The following is a 16073-nucleotide window of genomic DNA, read 5'->3' as shown; positions in this document are numbered from 1 at the left end:
CTTCTCTTTCCACTCCTGCATTGGTGAGCGGGGTCAATCCGAGGATTGAGAAACTGTTCTCTCCCTCTCAATCAGACCCATTATATATTAAGGGTCACTCAATCCCGGACTCCCTGGTCGTGACCAACACCAGGAAAATGGCAGGAGTCCCACTATCTACCAGCGAGGCACCCCCAGATAAAGAGGGGAAGAAGCTGTATGCCCTAGCCAAGAGAATCACCACATCTGCAGCATTCTCTACCAGAATCGCCAATAATAATACCCTATTGGCAAGCTACGCCGATGTTCAATGGGCTAAGCTCAAACAGGACATCGAAGAAGTTCCGCAACCCCTAAGGACTAGTTTACTGGCTACAGTTAACGAGGGCTCTCTGGTCAATCAAAGCATCGTCAAGAATACCCTCGATGCAGCAGAGACGGCTGGCAGCACTTTGGTACAAAATTTTACTGAAGCGTCACGCCTGGCTTCGCAATTCCGGATTTAAGGCAGAAACACAAGCGTCCCTTATTAATAAACCCATAGAGGAGTCCAACCTCTTTGGGAGAGCAGTGGATGACGCGCTGGAGAACGCGAAGAAAGAATTTGATACAGTAAAGACCTTAGACCAAATTTCAAAACTCCCTAACAGACGGGGATTTGGTAATGAGCGCTTTTTTCGTGGACAACGCCAGCAACAAAACCAACAGTATTCTGCCAGCAACTACCAGGGTAATAGCGGCCAGTACAATCAGAGGGGTCAACGCCGTGGCAAGGGAAGAGGCCGGGGTTCCACCCCCAGAGGCTCCCAAGCCAACACCACCACCAAGTGACGTGAAGATTCGCGTCCCCTCCCATGCTACGCCGGTCAGGGGCCGGTTAACATCCTTTCTTCCAGCATGGGAGGGAATAACATCAGACCGCTGGGTACTTTCCACCGTAGCCCGCGGCTACTGTATAGAGTTCAACAGTTCCCCAACATACAGACCCCCGAGGGGACGCCGCATGACACCAGAACACCTCGCCATCCTTCTCCAAGAAGTGGACCAACTGCTGGAAAAAGGAGACATAGAGGTTGTGGCTCTATCTCAGGTAATGGAAGGTATTTAGTCAGTGTACTTCCTTGTACCCAAAAAGGATCTAACCATGCGCCCTGTATTAGATCTGCGCCCAGCGAACAAGTTTGTCAAACCCCAAAAGTTTCGTATGGTGACCTTACAGGAAGTGATCCCACTGCTATCACAGGGAGATTACATGACAACACTGGACATGAAAGATGCATACTTTCATAGTTTAATGTTGCCAGCGCACAGAAAATACCTCAGGTTCATGATAGAGGGCAAACACTACCAGTTCAGAGTGCTACCCTTCGGCATAGCATCTGCACCAAGGGTATTAACGAAAGTACTGGCAGCGGCCCACCTGCGCAGGTTATCCATCCCAGTATACCCTTACCTCGACGACTGGCTCATAACAGGGGATTCTTACGAGACATGCTTCTCAAACACCCAAAAGACTGTAGACCTTTTGTTCCAACTGGGCTTCTCCATCAACGAGAAGAAGTCCAGCTTAGACCCCAGCCAAGTCAAACAATTCCTAGGGGCTCTAATTCAAACAAAGGACGGCCTTGTCTTCTCCTCAAACGAGAGGGTCCAAAGCATGCTGTTTCAGATCCCCCAATATGTGGCAGGTCGAGAGGTGACGGTGCGCAAAGCGATGCGCTTGCTAGGAATGATGGCGTTGTGTATTTATTTGGTACCTCACGCGCACCTGCGCATGCGCCCAATGCAAGAGTGGCTCAACAGCCAGTGGTGTCAGGCCAGTGGACAATGGGACGATCTAGTGGTGGTCTCGCAGGCCTTGGTTCTCTCGCTACGGTGGTGGACAAAGGAAAACCTGATAATAGGAAAACCCTTTGCCACACCCGCGGTGGAGGCCACTCGAACCACGGACGCATCCCTCACAGGAGGGGGGGGGCTCACCTATCCCATCAGACTGCTCACAGAGTGTGGACTCAGAGCGTAGCATCCAAGCACATAAACCTACTGGAGCTACTGGCGGTGTTCAAAGCACTAAAAGCCTTCCAAGAACACCTACAAGGGAAGACAGTGATGGTCCTTACAGACAGCACCACAGCCATTTACTACATCAACAAGCAGGGGGGGGCACCCACTCTCCAGGACTGTCCAAGCTGTCCCAGAATATATGGAAGTGGGCTCCCAAACACATGTTCCTACTGTCACAACACGTACCAGGGGAACTCAATCTGCTAGCAGACGAACTCAGCAGAGACTTCCCCCTGCCCGAAGAGTACGAATGGCGATTGCACGAAGACATCGTCTTAGACGTCTTCACGCAATGGGGATTCCCGGAAATAGACCTGTTCGCAACTCTGGAGAACTCACAATGCCAAAGTTACGCCTCCAGGTACCCCCAGAACCAGTCCAAGGGAAACAGTCTGTCGATTCAATGGTCAGGGAAATTTGTTTATGCCTTTCCCCCGACTCCCCTTCTCAAAGTTGTGCACAAGATGCACCAGGAACAAGTTACCATGATACTAGTGGCCCCAATGTGGGCGCGGCAGCCATGGTTCGCTCACTTGATGGAGATGTCCCTATGTCCCCCAGTGAAACTTCCCTGCCCGTACAACATGCTGTCACAGGACAAGGGCAGGACACTGCATCCATGCCCTCAGACCATGAACTTAGCAGCCTGGCTCCAGACGTCAAACTCTGCTATTCCAGGTACATTTTTTATTTTATTTATATTGGGGTGGTAGAACTTTTTTAGAGGGAAATGAGACTTGTATAAACAATATATGGACTGGGCTTGTATTATCTTTATTTACTGGTTGCCCAGGTGGGGGGCATCCTCCTACAGAACCGTTCCTAGTGGTAGGGGCGCAGTATTCTGCCTATTTTAACCAACCTGCTTTCCTCCCATGTCTATTGTTGGTTCACTGATTTGTATGACATTTGAACTGAGTACAGTTGATGCATTTTAATGGAATCAAATGGTAATTGTGGTACCACATACACTGTATATATTTACAATTATTTTCCCTGTGTGGGCATTCCTTTGTGGGTGCCTCGGAAATGCAGTGTACTGAAGAACCACCCTGTATCACCTCCTGAGAGCTTAAGCCTTGATTGCGCGTCCACATTTCCCAAAAAAGAGAATCTTGGCTGGGGTGCTCTGTGCCTCTACTCTGCCATATAGAGCAGGAGTACAGATGACCCCCCTCCAGTCTGTACAGACTCCCTCAGCAGGAAGTTGTGTTCCTGCCACTGGTGGGAACTTGGGCAGGACCAGGTGGACCGCCTCTTCAGCAAGTGGGGCAGGCCCCAGATCAATCTGTTTGTGACGGCAGCAAACTCCAAATGCTAGAAGTTTGCCAGCAGATGCCACCAACAGAGGCGCATGGGGAATGCTTTCTCCTTTCCGTGGGAAGGCCTGTTTCTGTATGTGTTCCCTCTGTTGCCTCTCCTGCAGTAAGTCGTCAATCAACTCGAATGGTGCCAATGCAAAATCATACTAGTCTCCCCGCCATGGTACCAGGACCTTCTCAGCCTGTCGCCTGCGGTCAAGCTACCGGTGGGGGCGGGGGGAAGAGGAAATCCTGCATCACGACCCAGGATCTCTGAACCTGAGGGCTTGGCTCCTGCAGCCCTAGAGTTAAGAGTTGCCAGCAGACTGCAAAGAGGTCCTTGCCAAGTGCAGAGCGTTGTTGACAGTGCTACAGTCACAAGTGGAAGCATTTTGCTACGTGGTGCGGGTCACATGTCACTCCTGAGGGTCACAGCCCCACAATCTTCCATACTTGTTGTCCTTGGCCAATGCGGGACTGGCGCACACCTCGATCAAGGAGCATCTGGCGGCTATCTCCCGCTACACCAGGTGTCCAGGAAGTTCTTCTTGTCTTTGGTCCCCCGTCTCGTCAAGGAGTACCTCAAAGGACTGTTTAGATCTTTCTTGCTGCTGAAGGCTCCTTCCCCGGTGCTGGCACTCAACGTTTGCTGACTAAGCTCATGGGGGAGGGAGGGACCCCTTCGAGTATATGCATCATGCCCTTCTCAGGTTCCTCTCATAGAAGACTGCTTTCTTTGTGGCCCTCACCTTTGCTAGGCGGGTAGGTGAGATCCAGGCCCTATCCTGCAACAGGCTTATCTGACTTTACACGAGTTGAGGGTGGTGCTGCAAACTCGCCCCCTCGTTCATGCCGAAGGTTTCGTCGGAATTCCACCTCAACGGACATTTGGTGTTACCAGTGTTTTTTTTTTTTTCTTTTTTTTCAAAGCCTTAGTCACCGGCTGAAAGGGCCTTGCACTTGCTGGACGTCGGTTGTGCCTTGAAGTTCTACGTGGCACGCATTTTCGGAAGACTTCTCAACTGTTCGTGAACCATTGGAAGGCTTCCCTCTCCAGTTGGCTCTCTGGCTGCATCATGTACTTTCATCGTTTGGCGAATCAACCGCTGCCTGGCAGTCGGAGCCCACTCCACAAGAGCAGTTGCTGCAACAGCGTTCCTGTCTGGTGTGCCCTTGCTGATCATCTTCAGGGCTGCTACGTGGAGGTCCACACACCTTAATGAGATTCTACTGCGTCAACGGGGATTCCAGGGAGGGGTTCAGAGTCAGCCAAGCATTGCTGTGCAACCTGTTCACTTGAGGCAAGCCTGTTCCAGAGGTAAGTGATTGCTTCTGTTGAACCTTGCCGCCTCCTGTAGTTGTGTAATGTTGTGCTTTTATTCATGAGCATGTGGATCCATTGCAGATCCTGTGCTGGACAAGGAACGAGTTACTCACCTGTAACTATTCTCCAGCATGGGTCTGACATGGATTCACATGCAAACTCTCCCTCCTGCCCCTCTGCGCTTCGTGTCATACTGTCACTTTACATGCTTCTGAAGATTACTTCCAGAGGAGGGCCTCAGGGAGAGGACTGTCATGGGCTGGCGGCAGTATCCCCCAGAGTACTGTGATTGGTTTAGAGGAGTTTGTAAGTGAGAGTGTAATTTTTCTTTATTAGAGAATTCTCATTTCTGTCTGAATTCCCTTCCACCTTAGAGACCCCAGCTCTTTTGCTGGACTTTAGGACATTTAATTCTTATCCTGCAGTGAGTGACCTTTTTCTCACATGCTCATGTTTTTTTCTGATTTGAACCCTATTTTTCTTTGAAGTTTGACAAACTTCATAAGCATCTTTTTGTATTGTGACACACTGCACCATCAGTGCAGTGTCACAGATAAGTCCTTCTTCTTTGGATAAACTGTTTCCAAGAGTAGTAAAGTGAAATTGACTTTGCTTACTTTTTTCTTTGTAGACCCAGCACACACCTCTTATGTGGAGTGCTTTCCTTAGTATCCCCTTTGTTTACCTTCTCATGTAATAATATTTTGTTACCGTTACTAGATTTAATGACTGTTGGCAGTGGTTTAATTTTCCTACCATTGTGCATTTTGACCGTAGGCTGAATCCTCAGCTGCCGTATTGCACCCATGGGTTTTTTAACAATTTCTTTTACGGTCCTTCTTGAGATTTACTCTGCGTGCCAAACTAGCTTTGTTGCTTTTTTTTGGCGGGATTCACTGGTGAAGCCTGCCTGCCTCTGGCTCCAGCGTGTCTGGCAGGGCAGGAAGCGAGGTAGGTGCCCGAAATGCCCCTGTCCTTGGACTCTTTGGTAACCTGAATGCATCCAGTCATGATTGGCTGGCTGTCCTTGTAGGACAGCCACCCTGCTGTGAGTGGCGGCTAGGCTGTGCATGAATGGGAGAAACATGCATAAAAGGCGAGGCTTCGTGTACTGAAGAAAGTCGACCACTGGAAGAAACATCCTCCTGGACCGTTGAACTGCCTGGTGAAGCCCTGCTGCTGTGCTGAAACTCACTTTCCGAATCGACTAGAGCAGCTCTGAAGTGGACGACTTCTTCCCTTGGGTTAGTTGGACCAACTAACCCCAAGACAAACTTTGCTGGAAGACCTTCCCCAACTGTCTGTACTTTGCTGCTGTTGGAACAGAGTGCCAGGGGTTGAGAAATCCATAGTCTAGTGCAACATCTTTAATCCGTGCCGAAGCTCCAGGAAGATCCCGAGGACCCTCTGGAAGCAGGACGACCCAAGCTTGAATCCCCTCACCAAGTGCTGGACTCAAGGAGTGAAGGAAGCACATAGTGTCCAAGATCTGCAGAGGTGCTATTTACTGGTAGCTGAAACCGCAAAGTGCAGCTTAACTGAAAAGAGCCTGTAGCTGCTGCCGACCTTCGAACTGCAGTGCAGGAGTCCTCAGACGTCCTCCCTCTTGTCCTCACGACTGAGTCCCAGAAACACAGGATCTGCAACCAGAACAGAATTCAGCTGGCTACTCTTATTGTAACAAGGTACTAGTCTGAATAAGGGGTACTTACCGCTTTGTCTGTAGCTTGCTTTTCTCAGTGGAGACTTGCAGTAGCTGTTTTTTTTTCTAGAGCCGATTCCAGCTCTAACCTTTCACAAGTGTAACAGCTTGTGGCCCAACAGTCATTTGCTACAGCAAACTCTCACTTTTTGCAAGACTTTTTGCTATCTAATAAGTGCCTCTGCTCTGTAGACTTTGGTCCAAATTGACTTTGGCTGTCCTGGATCCCTGCAAACCCTTCTAACCCATTGACTTTGATTCTAACTGTCCCGCATGGGTGATGCATTGGTTTTTAACTAATATTGCCGGGAAAGGTTTTATCTAGACTTCATTGGGAGATTTAAAAGTGTTCACATGGTCTGAGAACCTGTTAACCTTGTTCCTTCCCTTGTCTTTCTACCAACCTCGGAATTTTACCAAGTGTAAAAGCGATCTATAAATGCCATTCCTGTCCTAGCAATTTAAGTCGCCCCAGGGTCTAGGAAGTGTGTGTGAAGCATCTCTAAAGAGAATCTACTTGATTATCTTGATTCTGAGAATGTTATGAAGTGTATTTGTATTGTTGCACATTGCCCTTTTTAAAGAAAGCTTATTTAAAACTTACCATTAAATAATTATTGTACTAGAAAAATTGGAGTGTAACTGTTATTTGGATACTTGTATGTGTGGATTTTGATGCTACAGCCCACGTTTACCCCTCTTGAGAGAAATCTGGCTGCTCAGTCACACTACCAACTTGTGTAGTACAGACCTATACCAATAGGTGGGTTACCTAATACCAATAGGACAGGACTGGTGTAGTCTCTCACAGGGTTACTGCATACTATCTTGCTTTACTGTCCTTACCGACAGTCCTAAGGCCCCTCCTGCAAAGGTATGGTCTGGAACCTACAGTGGTCTCAAACCACATGCACAGTGATCGCCTCTGCAACTCGCACAGCTGCCTGCTTCAAGACTTATTTGGACCCATGGTATTGTGCTCTTTACACTCCGACATGACTGGTGAGTCATTCCCTTGAATCTTCTTGGTGCCCCTCTTCATCAGAGGGTCTATGTTAGGACAGTTTTTCTGAATTCCAACTAGGGGCTTAGTAAACCCATTCCACTGAGGCAGTACAAGACTCCACTCTTAGCATAAAGCTGTACCACCTGAGTATAGCGTAGTGTAGACTGAACAGCCAGCCTTCTCTTAGGAGGGAGAGAGCGAGCTGTAGACTCGGTACAAAGAAATTGTAATACAAATGGTGGTTTATTTAAATACAAGTAGGCCTGGATACATCTTGGATGTGCGGGTACTATCACATGATATATAACCACAATTATGAAAAAAACACACTAGGCCTGAAGAAGCACAAACCAAGACACATAACCTTATTTCAAACACCTACCAGTAGTTCTAGGGAAGTCCAAACCAATAGTTACTTTTTGGATTACTTGCAGTAATACAAGGGTAGTAAATCCTAACAGTTGTATTGTGGTGCTCAGTAAGAAATCGCATAGCCAGTCAACTGTACAATATACTTTTTCAGACTATTGGAATTTATTCCAGAAACAGTATAAACCCTTAACTCTGATTTCAGGATAAGTTATTCTAGGGGAGTTGGACCTTGGGGTGTAATATTCAATTAGTTTCAGTTGCTGCTTTTCTCAGTGGCGGCAGGCAATAACTCTTTATTTTAGGATAACACAATGGTAAGTAAAACCTACATACTTTTGCAAGGAGCTACAGCAACCTAAAAGGTAAGTATGACCTAGTCAGACTTATTCTGGACAGGCTAACGGCAAGTCAGGGATGGCAAGACCAAATTAGGGACACTCCTACAATTATCCTAACAGTAATAAAGTGAAACCAACAGCATTACTTCTGGGAAGAGGGAACCCAATTCACAGGTGAGTAAGTTAACCTATCTATCAGAATAGCCATACAGTTTCTAAGGAAATTAAGACTTTGCGAATATTTAAGAAGGCACACAGCTCATTCAAGGTAAGCAAATCCTATATACATGATTTTCAGAATGGCAGAACATATCTAAGGTTAGTTAAACATGACTATTCACAAAGTTTTGTGGTCTCTTCACGTTTCTGGAGGTCCAGCAGGATGCCCACAAAGTTTCAGCAAGATCCGGAATTCGAAAAATGTGCACTGCACAATGGCTCGTGGTCTCGGGTTTATTGAGGTATTGCAGTCCACAAGGTCACAGCAAGACGTGGGATGGCTCAAAATGCAGGTCCTCTCGTCTAGTGGGTCTCGCCAGGCTCTGGGTCGAGGTCGTAGTTTTCGGAGTACGGTTGGAAGGCAGGCTAACAGCAGGCTCTCTGATCTCTGGAAAATGTTACAGCTGCAAATTCTTGAGCTCTTCGGTTTTGGTTCCAGAGGTCGACTACCTCTTCAGATTCCAGGATTTTACTGTTATGTTGGAACCCAGCCAATCAAGCAGCCTTGCAACATTCAAACTTGGGATTTGGAAATCCTTTCAGGACAGCCAGCCTCCCAGTTTGAACTGGATTCTCACTCTGGCTGCAAGACTAAGGACTGCATAGTTTTGTACTCCCTCGCTTCCTGCCTTCAGACACTGTGGAGCCTGGGTGGGGAGGCCACAGGACTCCCACCAAAGATAAAAATTGCAGAGGAAGAATTTCCCACCGTGGATGTCGGGAAGTAACCAGAAAGGACAAGAACACTAATGGCAAGACTGGAGCCATTTTGGTAAAATGAGCACACATGGGTACCTTTACCAGAGCTGTGCAAACAACCTGCGGTAAAGGTGCACCAAATTAATATAGAGGGTCACTGCCACCAGCCATTAAATGTCTGTCCTTGTAAGATAAATGTCTCATTTAAAATGAGAAGGCGGATACTCTGCTCCCCAACACTCCACATAAGGTGGAGGGTGCAGGTCTCTCCTAATAAAATGTAAAAACGATGGATTCAAAGATTCTTTCTACCCTTGGACTGTGGTTCTCACAAGGTTAGTTAGAGAAAGTTGAAAGGGGAGCACCTAGGGGGTGCTTATTACCAAAATGTTTTCAGTTTTAAAAGGCACTATGGAGAGTCTTAAAAATAACACCTATAAATAGAAGGAAAAATAATCTACCAGTAAAGCAAGAGTTCTGGAGTTGACGCCGATCAGGAAGATTTATCATTGCTATGAAAACATTACTTAACCGTCCTCTGTGTCCTGAACTTTACTGGAACTCCAAAAGCTACTCTGGAGGTAACTCATCAACTGAAGGCCCAACTCGACACATTGGTCTCCTGTGGTCCCTTCTAAAACTTTGTCCTAGTTGTGAAATGCGTTTGAAGAGTTTCCTAGATGGAAAAATGCATTGACCTGTAACTTTTTTTTTAAAAATGTTTATTTTTCGTTTTGTGTTTATTTTAAAAGGTTACTGACTGTAGCTTGGCAAAAGGTCCATTAATAGTGACAAAACCGATGCCTGTGGTAAGAAATGGAACGACGTTGCTGGAAGTAAATGACTGCCCCTTTTGGCTTTGTGAACCAGATCTGCCATGTGATAACCTTTTTAGTGTTAACTGAGATATGCGCATATTCTTTAGTTTCTGCATTTGGTACATTGTAGGCACAATCATGAGATCATGTGAGATCTGAATCTATGAACTTTTTAGTGTTGATGGTGGGAAAATCAGTTGCTGTTCTCTACACCATAAGGTTTAGAGCGAAGCTATAAAACCCTATTTGAGTTTTTTGAAAAGTTATTGGTGTACTTTCTATTTCAGGGTTACTTCAATTGCGGACAGACTGAATGTTGAGTTTGCCCTCATCCACAAGGAAAGAAAAAAGGCCAATGAAGTGGACCGAATGGTCTTGGTTGGAGATGTGAAGGATCGGGTAGCTATTCTTGTCGATGATATGGCTGACACATGTGGCACTGTTTGCCATGCAGCAGACAAGTAAGTCCACCAGAATGTTCTCTCGGTGAGAAGAAAATGTTAAAACTAGTTTGTTATAGTGCTCTTGTCACAAGTGTTTTATTTAGATCTGCACCAAGGTCAGAATGTTCAGATCCTGCAGCCAAGTTGAGGCTTCAGGACACAATCCTGTTTTTTTCATGTCCTAGCTCCTGACTGCTGCCTGTAAGTGATTTCAATCCGGCACTTCACCTAAGTCGATGCCTAGCGTGTAATGCAAAACTGAAACCCTTATTTATTTGTGTCTAAAAGTTATTTTATTCTGAACGATGTAGCACTTATATCACGCCCCTCTCTTGGAACCCCACCCCCCACCCCCCCTCCCTCCCCGTCACACTGAACCAGGAATCGGGCTGGTTATCAAAGTTAAAATATTGATTTATCTATTCACAATATATTCACACTATTTTTAATGGGGATGCTCTAAACACCAATGGGGTGATGTCACACTAAGCAATCTCTTTAATCACAAGGAGTAATAATGAGCAAAAACAATGCAGCACAGCAGTAATAATTTTGTGGGTGTGTTCAGACCAAATAGCAATGTGGTTACTCTTTCTCCCTGCACACCCTTCAAGCCCCCCCCCCCCCAATGCAGCACAGCAGTAATAATTTTGTGGGTGTGTTCAGACCAAATAGCAATGTGGTTACTCTTTCTCCCTGCACACCCTTCAAGCCCCCCCCCCCAATATGCAATGTAGAGAGATGAGAGAGTACAGGTTTCAGGAATGCAGAATTCAAATACAATGGCAATCCCAATTTCCCCCAGCAAACCCAAGAGAAACAGAATTGATTGGCAAACTGTCAAAATGGTTTTAAAGTTGGCTTTGAATGGAATGGGCAAAACACTAAATACGGTTTAAATGACTAGAATGTTTTATATTCTAATGGGAGCCGCTTTATCTGGTTGCAGACAAACACTAGCAATGATTTGATCCTAACAAGTAATGTGAAAACTGAAAATGGTGGTCGGGTGCAATTGAAAGCTGTTTTACACATGACAGAATTTTACCTAAAACAAAATTTGCGGCAAACTTTTACACGCGCGGTGATCGCGGGAAAACTGGATTTGAAATGCGGTTTTTGGTTCTATGGAAAGCTGTGGGTGTTAGCTACAGGCGTTTAAATTTTGTTTCTAGCATAAAATTTGAGGAAGTTATGGAAGTTTTCGTGGAGGTAGTTTTTTCTGATGGGTGCAAAATTGGAGAACAAGGATGTGCTTTCAAAAGACAGTATTTCTTTACATTAGGGGTTGACTATGAAGAAGCAAATACCACACGGAGCACAGCCACTAGACCAGGGCGCCTCTGGATCAAGTTTTTGCCTGCCAAGAAGCTTGCCTTCTTCAGATGAAATATATCAGCGCAAAGATATTATTTAACAATACTAGGACAGAAGGAGGATAGTATGGATAAGATAAAGAGTTCAGGCAATTCAAAATAATTCTAACCATGCAGTTCTGGATATAAGGGGATGGATTTGATAGGGATTGCTATGGACAGTACATAGGCTAGTGACAGTCCTATACTATGGATGCTCGCTATTTAGGTTTGAACAGAACCGCCAGTAATTCTGGTCCGTCAAGATCAGGGATTCTGCTCAGAAATTCTGCTGGGCACACCAGACTGCAAGGCGCTCTGGTCTGCACGGTACAACACGACTGGACTGGGTCTGCAATGGCTCTCTGGTCACAGCACGGCACAACTGGATGGGATCTTTTGGTTCTGGTAAGGATTCTTTTATCAGGAAAGCAGTTGCAGCGCAGCCTGGCTGTTCCTTTTGTTCCCCTTAGGTGTCTGGGGTGAGTTTTGGTTTCTGGAATTTTAAGGCCTAGCTGAGAATGGTTCAGCTATAGAATGGGCCCTTCTGCTTGCCCAGTTTCTAGAGTCTGGAGCAAGGAATATGGATGGATCTCCTTCAGGGTGCTCCACCAGCAATCGGTTGGTAGGTGAATTTGTGTCCTTTCTAAGTCCTCAGCTGTCTCTATTTATGCTTTTGATAAAGGGGTGTGTGTGCTGGATTTTCCTAAGCGCGACCCCTAGGCTGGCTATAGGATAGTATCCCCTCTCCCTTCATTGGAGGAGAAAACAGGGTGTCACCATGATGTGGTTTTTACAAACTTTATAACATATCTGGATCACATATTTTGTGGAGCAAATGCTCTTCCAAGCCCCGTCATTGTAGGATCTTGCATTGGCTTTTGACAGAATTCTTCCCTTTGTGTCCTGAGCACATGGTCCCATTTCGGAGCAAATTTACACAAATGTGCGCATTGTATATGGGCATAAGTGTGTCAAGTTTCATGCTTTTGACATAAATACATTTGCTGCAAAACCATGATTTTCAGTTACTCCCCAGAACCTAGCACAGAGTTGTGGCTCCTTTTAAAATGTGCAGCCAAAAATTAGGTTCAGAAGTCCGGGGTTTACATATTTTTTACAATTGTACTCAGTAAACTATCTTCTTTTTTTTAGAAATATGCTTTTTTATCCATTGTGTATCAACAAAAGGTTCTGTCCCCGCCTCCTTCTCCTTGCAGCTCTGAAGCAATCTCTGCCCCCTTGCTTCTGGCAGAGGCCATTTACGATCCTTCATGATTAGCATCTCCTTGCCTTGGAGGAAGTCCATTGTGCTCTTCCAACAGCAGCCCAAGTTCTCCTCCCTTTTAATCATCACATGGGTGTGAGTTCCTGGTCTAGAGAGCAGAATGGAGGTGCCTGGCCCTGTGGGGGAAGTTGTTCTACTGGTTATGGCCTGGAGTCGGGCTTAATTTAAATGTCATTTGTTACATTTATTCTTGGTTTCAATAAACTTGTAATTTTAAAACAAGCAGCTAGAACACCAGACGCTAAACCATGAAGTTTAAATAGTTACAACCTAGGTTTCTCTTGATAACGGGTCACTTAGATTTCAGACATTAGACCTTAGTGGTACAAGTTTACAGTTTTAATGCAGGCTTTTGAAAACACTCATTCAGTAGGTCACTGGTACTGTGCCCAGATCTTGACGGATCCCACAGGCAGGCAACCTTGTGCTGTGGGTGTTTTCATGACCAATTCAGTTTTCCAGGATATTGCAATTTCACAATGATTTCTTGAATTCTGTAAATTGGCACCCAGCAAGCATATTGGATGTTTGTGGGTGTTTTGTACCAGCATTCTGCAGTTTCAGCAACCAGGAAAATATTTAAAATGCAAGATTTCGGATTTCTTTTCCAGCAAGCTCTGCTTTTCATGCAGGCTCCATTTTTACTGGTTGGGCAGCCCAATTAAATTTTTCAGGAGTGAGGTCTCGTTCCACCACTGACACCATGCATGGTAGATTTGGCAGCCATCTTTTTGTGCTTTGTAGAGCGCAATTTCCATAGGTTTTGACACAAGGGTTTTGCGGCCATTTTGATGATTCAGGTACCACCAGGACACAGTGATGCCGCAGGGCAGAGCATAAGTGGGTTAATACATCCCATATGCCTGGTTTCTTGAACCAATCAAACGTCCACGACATTTCCCTCAGGCATTTTAAGCCGTCTGCATTTTATAGATTTTTATTTTTTATTTTGCACATGCCTCTCATTTCAGTTGTCTAATGCGTAGCATTTGATACCCATCTCTATAAATAAAATAATTCCTTCACAACACAGGCTCTATCCTTGTACTGGACCACAGTCGGGGAGCTGCATAATGAGTATGGGTACAGTTATGTTAGGCAATGGCTACTGCCCCAAAGAGCAGGGCCTCTGCATTAGATGTCTCACTACACCACCACCTGCTGCTGATGTAGCTTGTTTCTACATCCTAACAGCCCCCTCCTCCCCTATTCACATTACTTTCTAACAGTTTCCTGGTCTAAAGGGTAGTCTCTTGGCTTAACTAGGGCCCTTTCAGCCTTGGTGCCGAGGATATCTCGTAGTTTGCTCTGGTGTAGGTTCAGTCACCATCTCCTGAATGGGGTCTCCCATATCATTTTGCACTTCTCTAGACTCATGTCCCTGCCCCTTGCTGTTTCATTTTAGGCACTAGGGCGCCTTCAGCATGTCTTCCTGCCCTCTTGAATGTTGCCTGCTGACAATGTCAGCAGTGTGCAGAAGTTTGCAGAACCAGCTGCAGCTATAGGTCACTGTGGCATTGCCACTTGCTGTTATAACCATGGGTTGTTTTCGGGCTGTAACCTCCAACCGATTAATTTCATAAGGGAGACCAAGCTTGTTTTGGTGGTGTAGAGTACAAATGAGCACATGATTGTCTCCCCACCAGCCGTCAGTAGGTATGTATGGTGGCATGCTAGTCTGTTGCTTTCCCGCTGGTTGGTAATGTTTTGATGGGGGTTCTTCTTTGGCAATTTCTTCCAACTATCTGGATTATGTTCCAGGAATTGGGGACCGCAGTTTACCTTTTTAAAACACCACCTCCACAGGAGAGAGGTTTTCCTTGTCGTACAGAAATTTGAACACTAAAGTTCTCTAAAAGCGTTCCACATCCTTGTGGGCCCATGGGGGCTGGGGTGATGCTTTAGTGGACTACTCCATGGAAGCCGACAAAAGCCTCAAAACTCTTTACTCTGAATTGGAGGTCCATTGTTGGGAGCGTTATGAATTGGTTAGGTCTTGGTTCCCAAACAACTCCTTTAGGAAGGGTGTCACTACATCCACTTCTGTGGATGAAACTGAACCTCTGGGTTTCGTAAAAGTAGCCCTACCACTCTTATTACCTTACATAACCTAGCACACCCATTCTACTCAGTTAGTAATTGGTTTTCAATCACAGCTATGTCTTAAATTTAGGTGTTACCTCATTTACTGCTGTCTCAATTTTAGGCGTTTCTCCATTCTCCCTCTCACTGCCATAGTTACATCTAGGTCTTTAAACTGTAGTGCCAAGTTGATTTGAATGCGTGAAAAAAAATCAGTCAATTCGGAGTTTACCTTGCTGTTGCCAAGGTTGGATGTAGAACATTTTCCCCTCTCGCTGAAATAGTTATATCTAGGTGTTTATATTGTAGGCGCCCCTCGCTCTGACAGTTAAAGCCAGGTGTTACCACTGTAGTGCCAAAGCGGGTTTATAAGTGTCCATTGCTGTGCCAAAGTAAATGTATTTATTTGTATTTATATATTCCTAATGCGCTACACGGCCTTAGGCCTCAGGGCGCTCATGGCAAAGATTAGACAGACCAAATATAAGAGATCTGAATTAAGGTTAAACAAAAGGGTCTTCGCACATTTCAGTGTCTAAAGTCGGCCAGAAGCTTGTTCCAGGCTCGTGAGCTTGAACCTTGGTTGCACCAGTTTAGGTATCGTAAAAACATAGGCAACGGCCTGATGGGGGGGACTTGAGGCAATCTGCCAGGTACTGCAGGGCCTCACCGTTGCAACACTTAAAGTTAAGAGACAATAGTGTGTGTGTGTGTGACAGTGTTTAATCTCGAGCCATTGGAGTTCCCGCCTCGCTTCTGTGACATGGTCTCTCCTAGACGGACCATGAGCGGCAAAAACTGCCCCATTTTGCGTAACTTGATGTTGGGGAGAATTCTCAAAAATGTGCTAATTCCCTTCACCTTAGAGACCCCCAGCAACTTTGCTGGATTTTGAGGACTTGATTTTCTTTTAACCTGGAGTGTGGACCTTTTTCCCACTCTCTCGTATTTTAATGTGATTTTATACTGTTTCTTTTTGGTTATGGAGTCTAACCAACTCCATAGGCATAATCTTTTACAATTGTCACAAAGCATCTTGAGTGCAGTGACAGTCTTTTAGATTTCCAAAGGTTTAAATAACTT

General features: G+C 45.6%; 1 protein-coding gene across 1 annotated transcript in view; it reads left to right on the top strand.

Moving 5' to 3' along the window:
• Positions 1-16073, top strand: part of PRPS2 (phosphoribosyl pyrophosphate synthetase 2) — a 258770-nt gene that overhangs the window by 155992 nt on the left and 86705 nt on the right. The window contains exon 5 of the mRNA XM_069639274.1: positions 10110-10283. Coding sequence (XP_069495375.1) covers positions 10110-10283 — 174 coding nt within the window. The remainder of the gene's footprint in view (positions 1-10109; positions 10284-16073) is intronic.

The sequence above is a fragment of the Ambystoma mexicanum genome, chromosome 7q (assembly GCF_040938575.1).
Source record: "Ambystoma mexicanum isolate Mex_15411 chromosome 7q, UKY_AmexF1_1, whole genome shotgun sequence".
Classification (NCBI taxonomy): domain Eukaryota; kingdom Metazoa; phylum Chordata; class Amphibia; order Caudata; family Ambystomatidae; genus Ambystoma; species Ambystoma mexicanum.
This window is presented reverse-complemented; position numbering and strand designations above follow the sequence as displayed.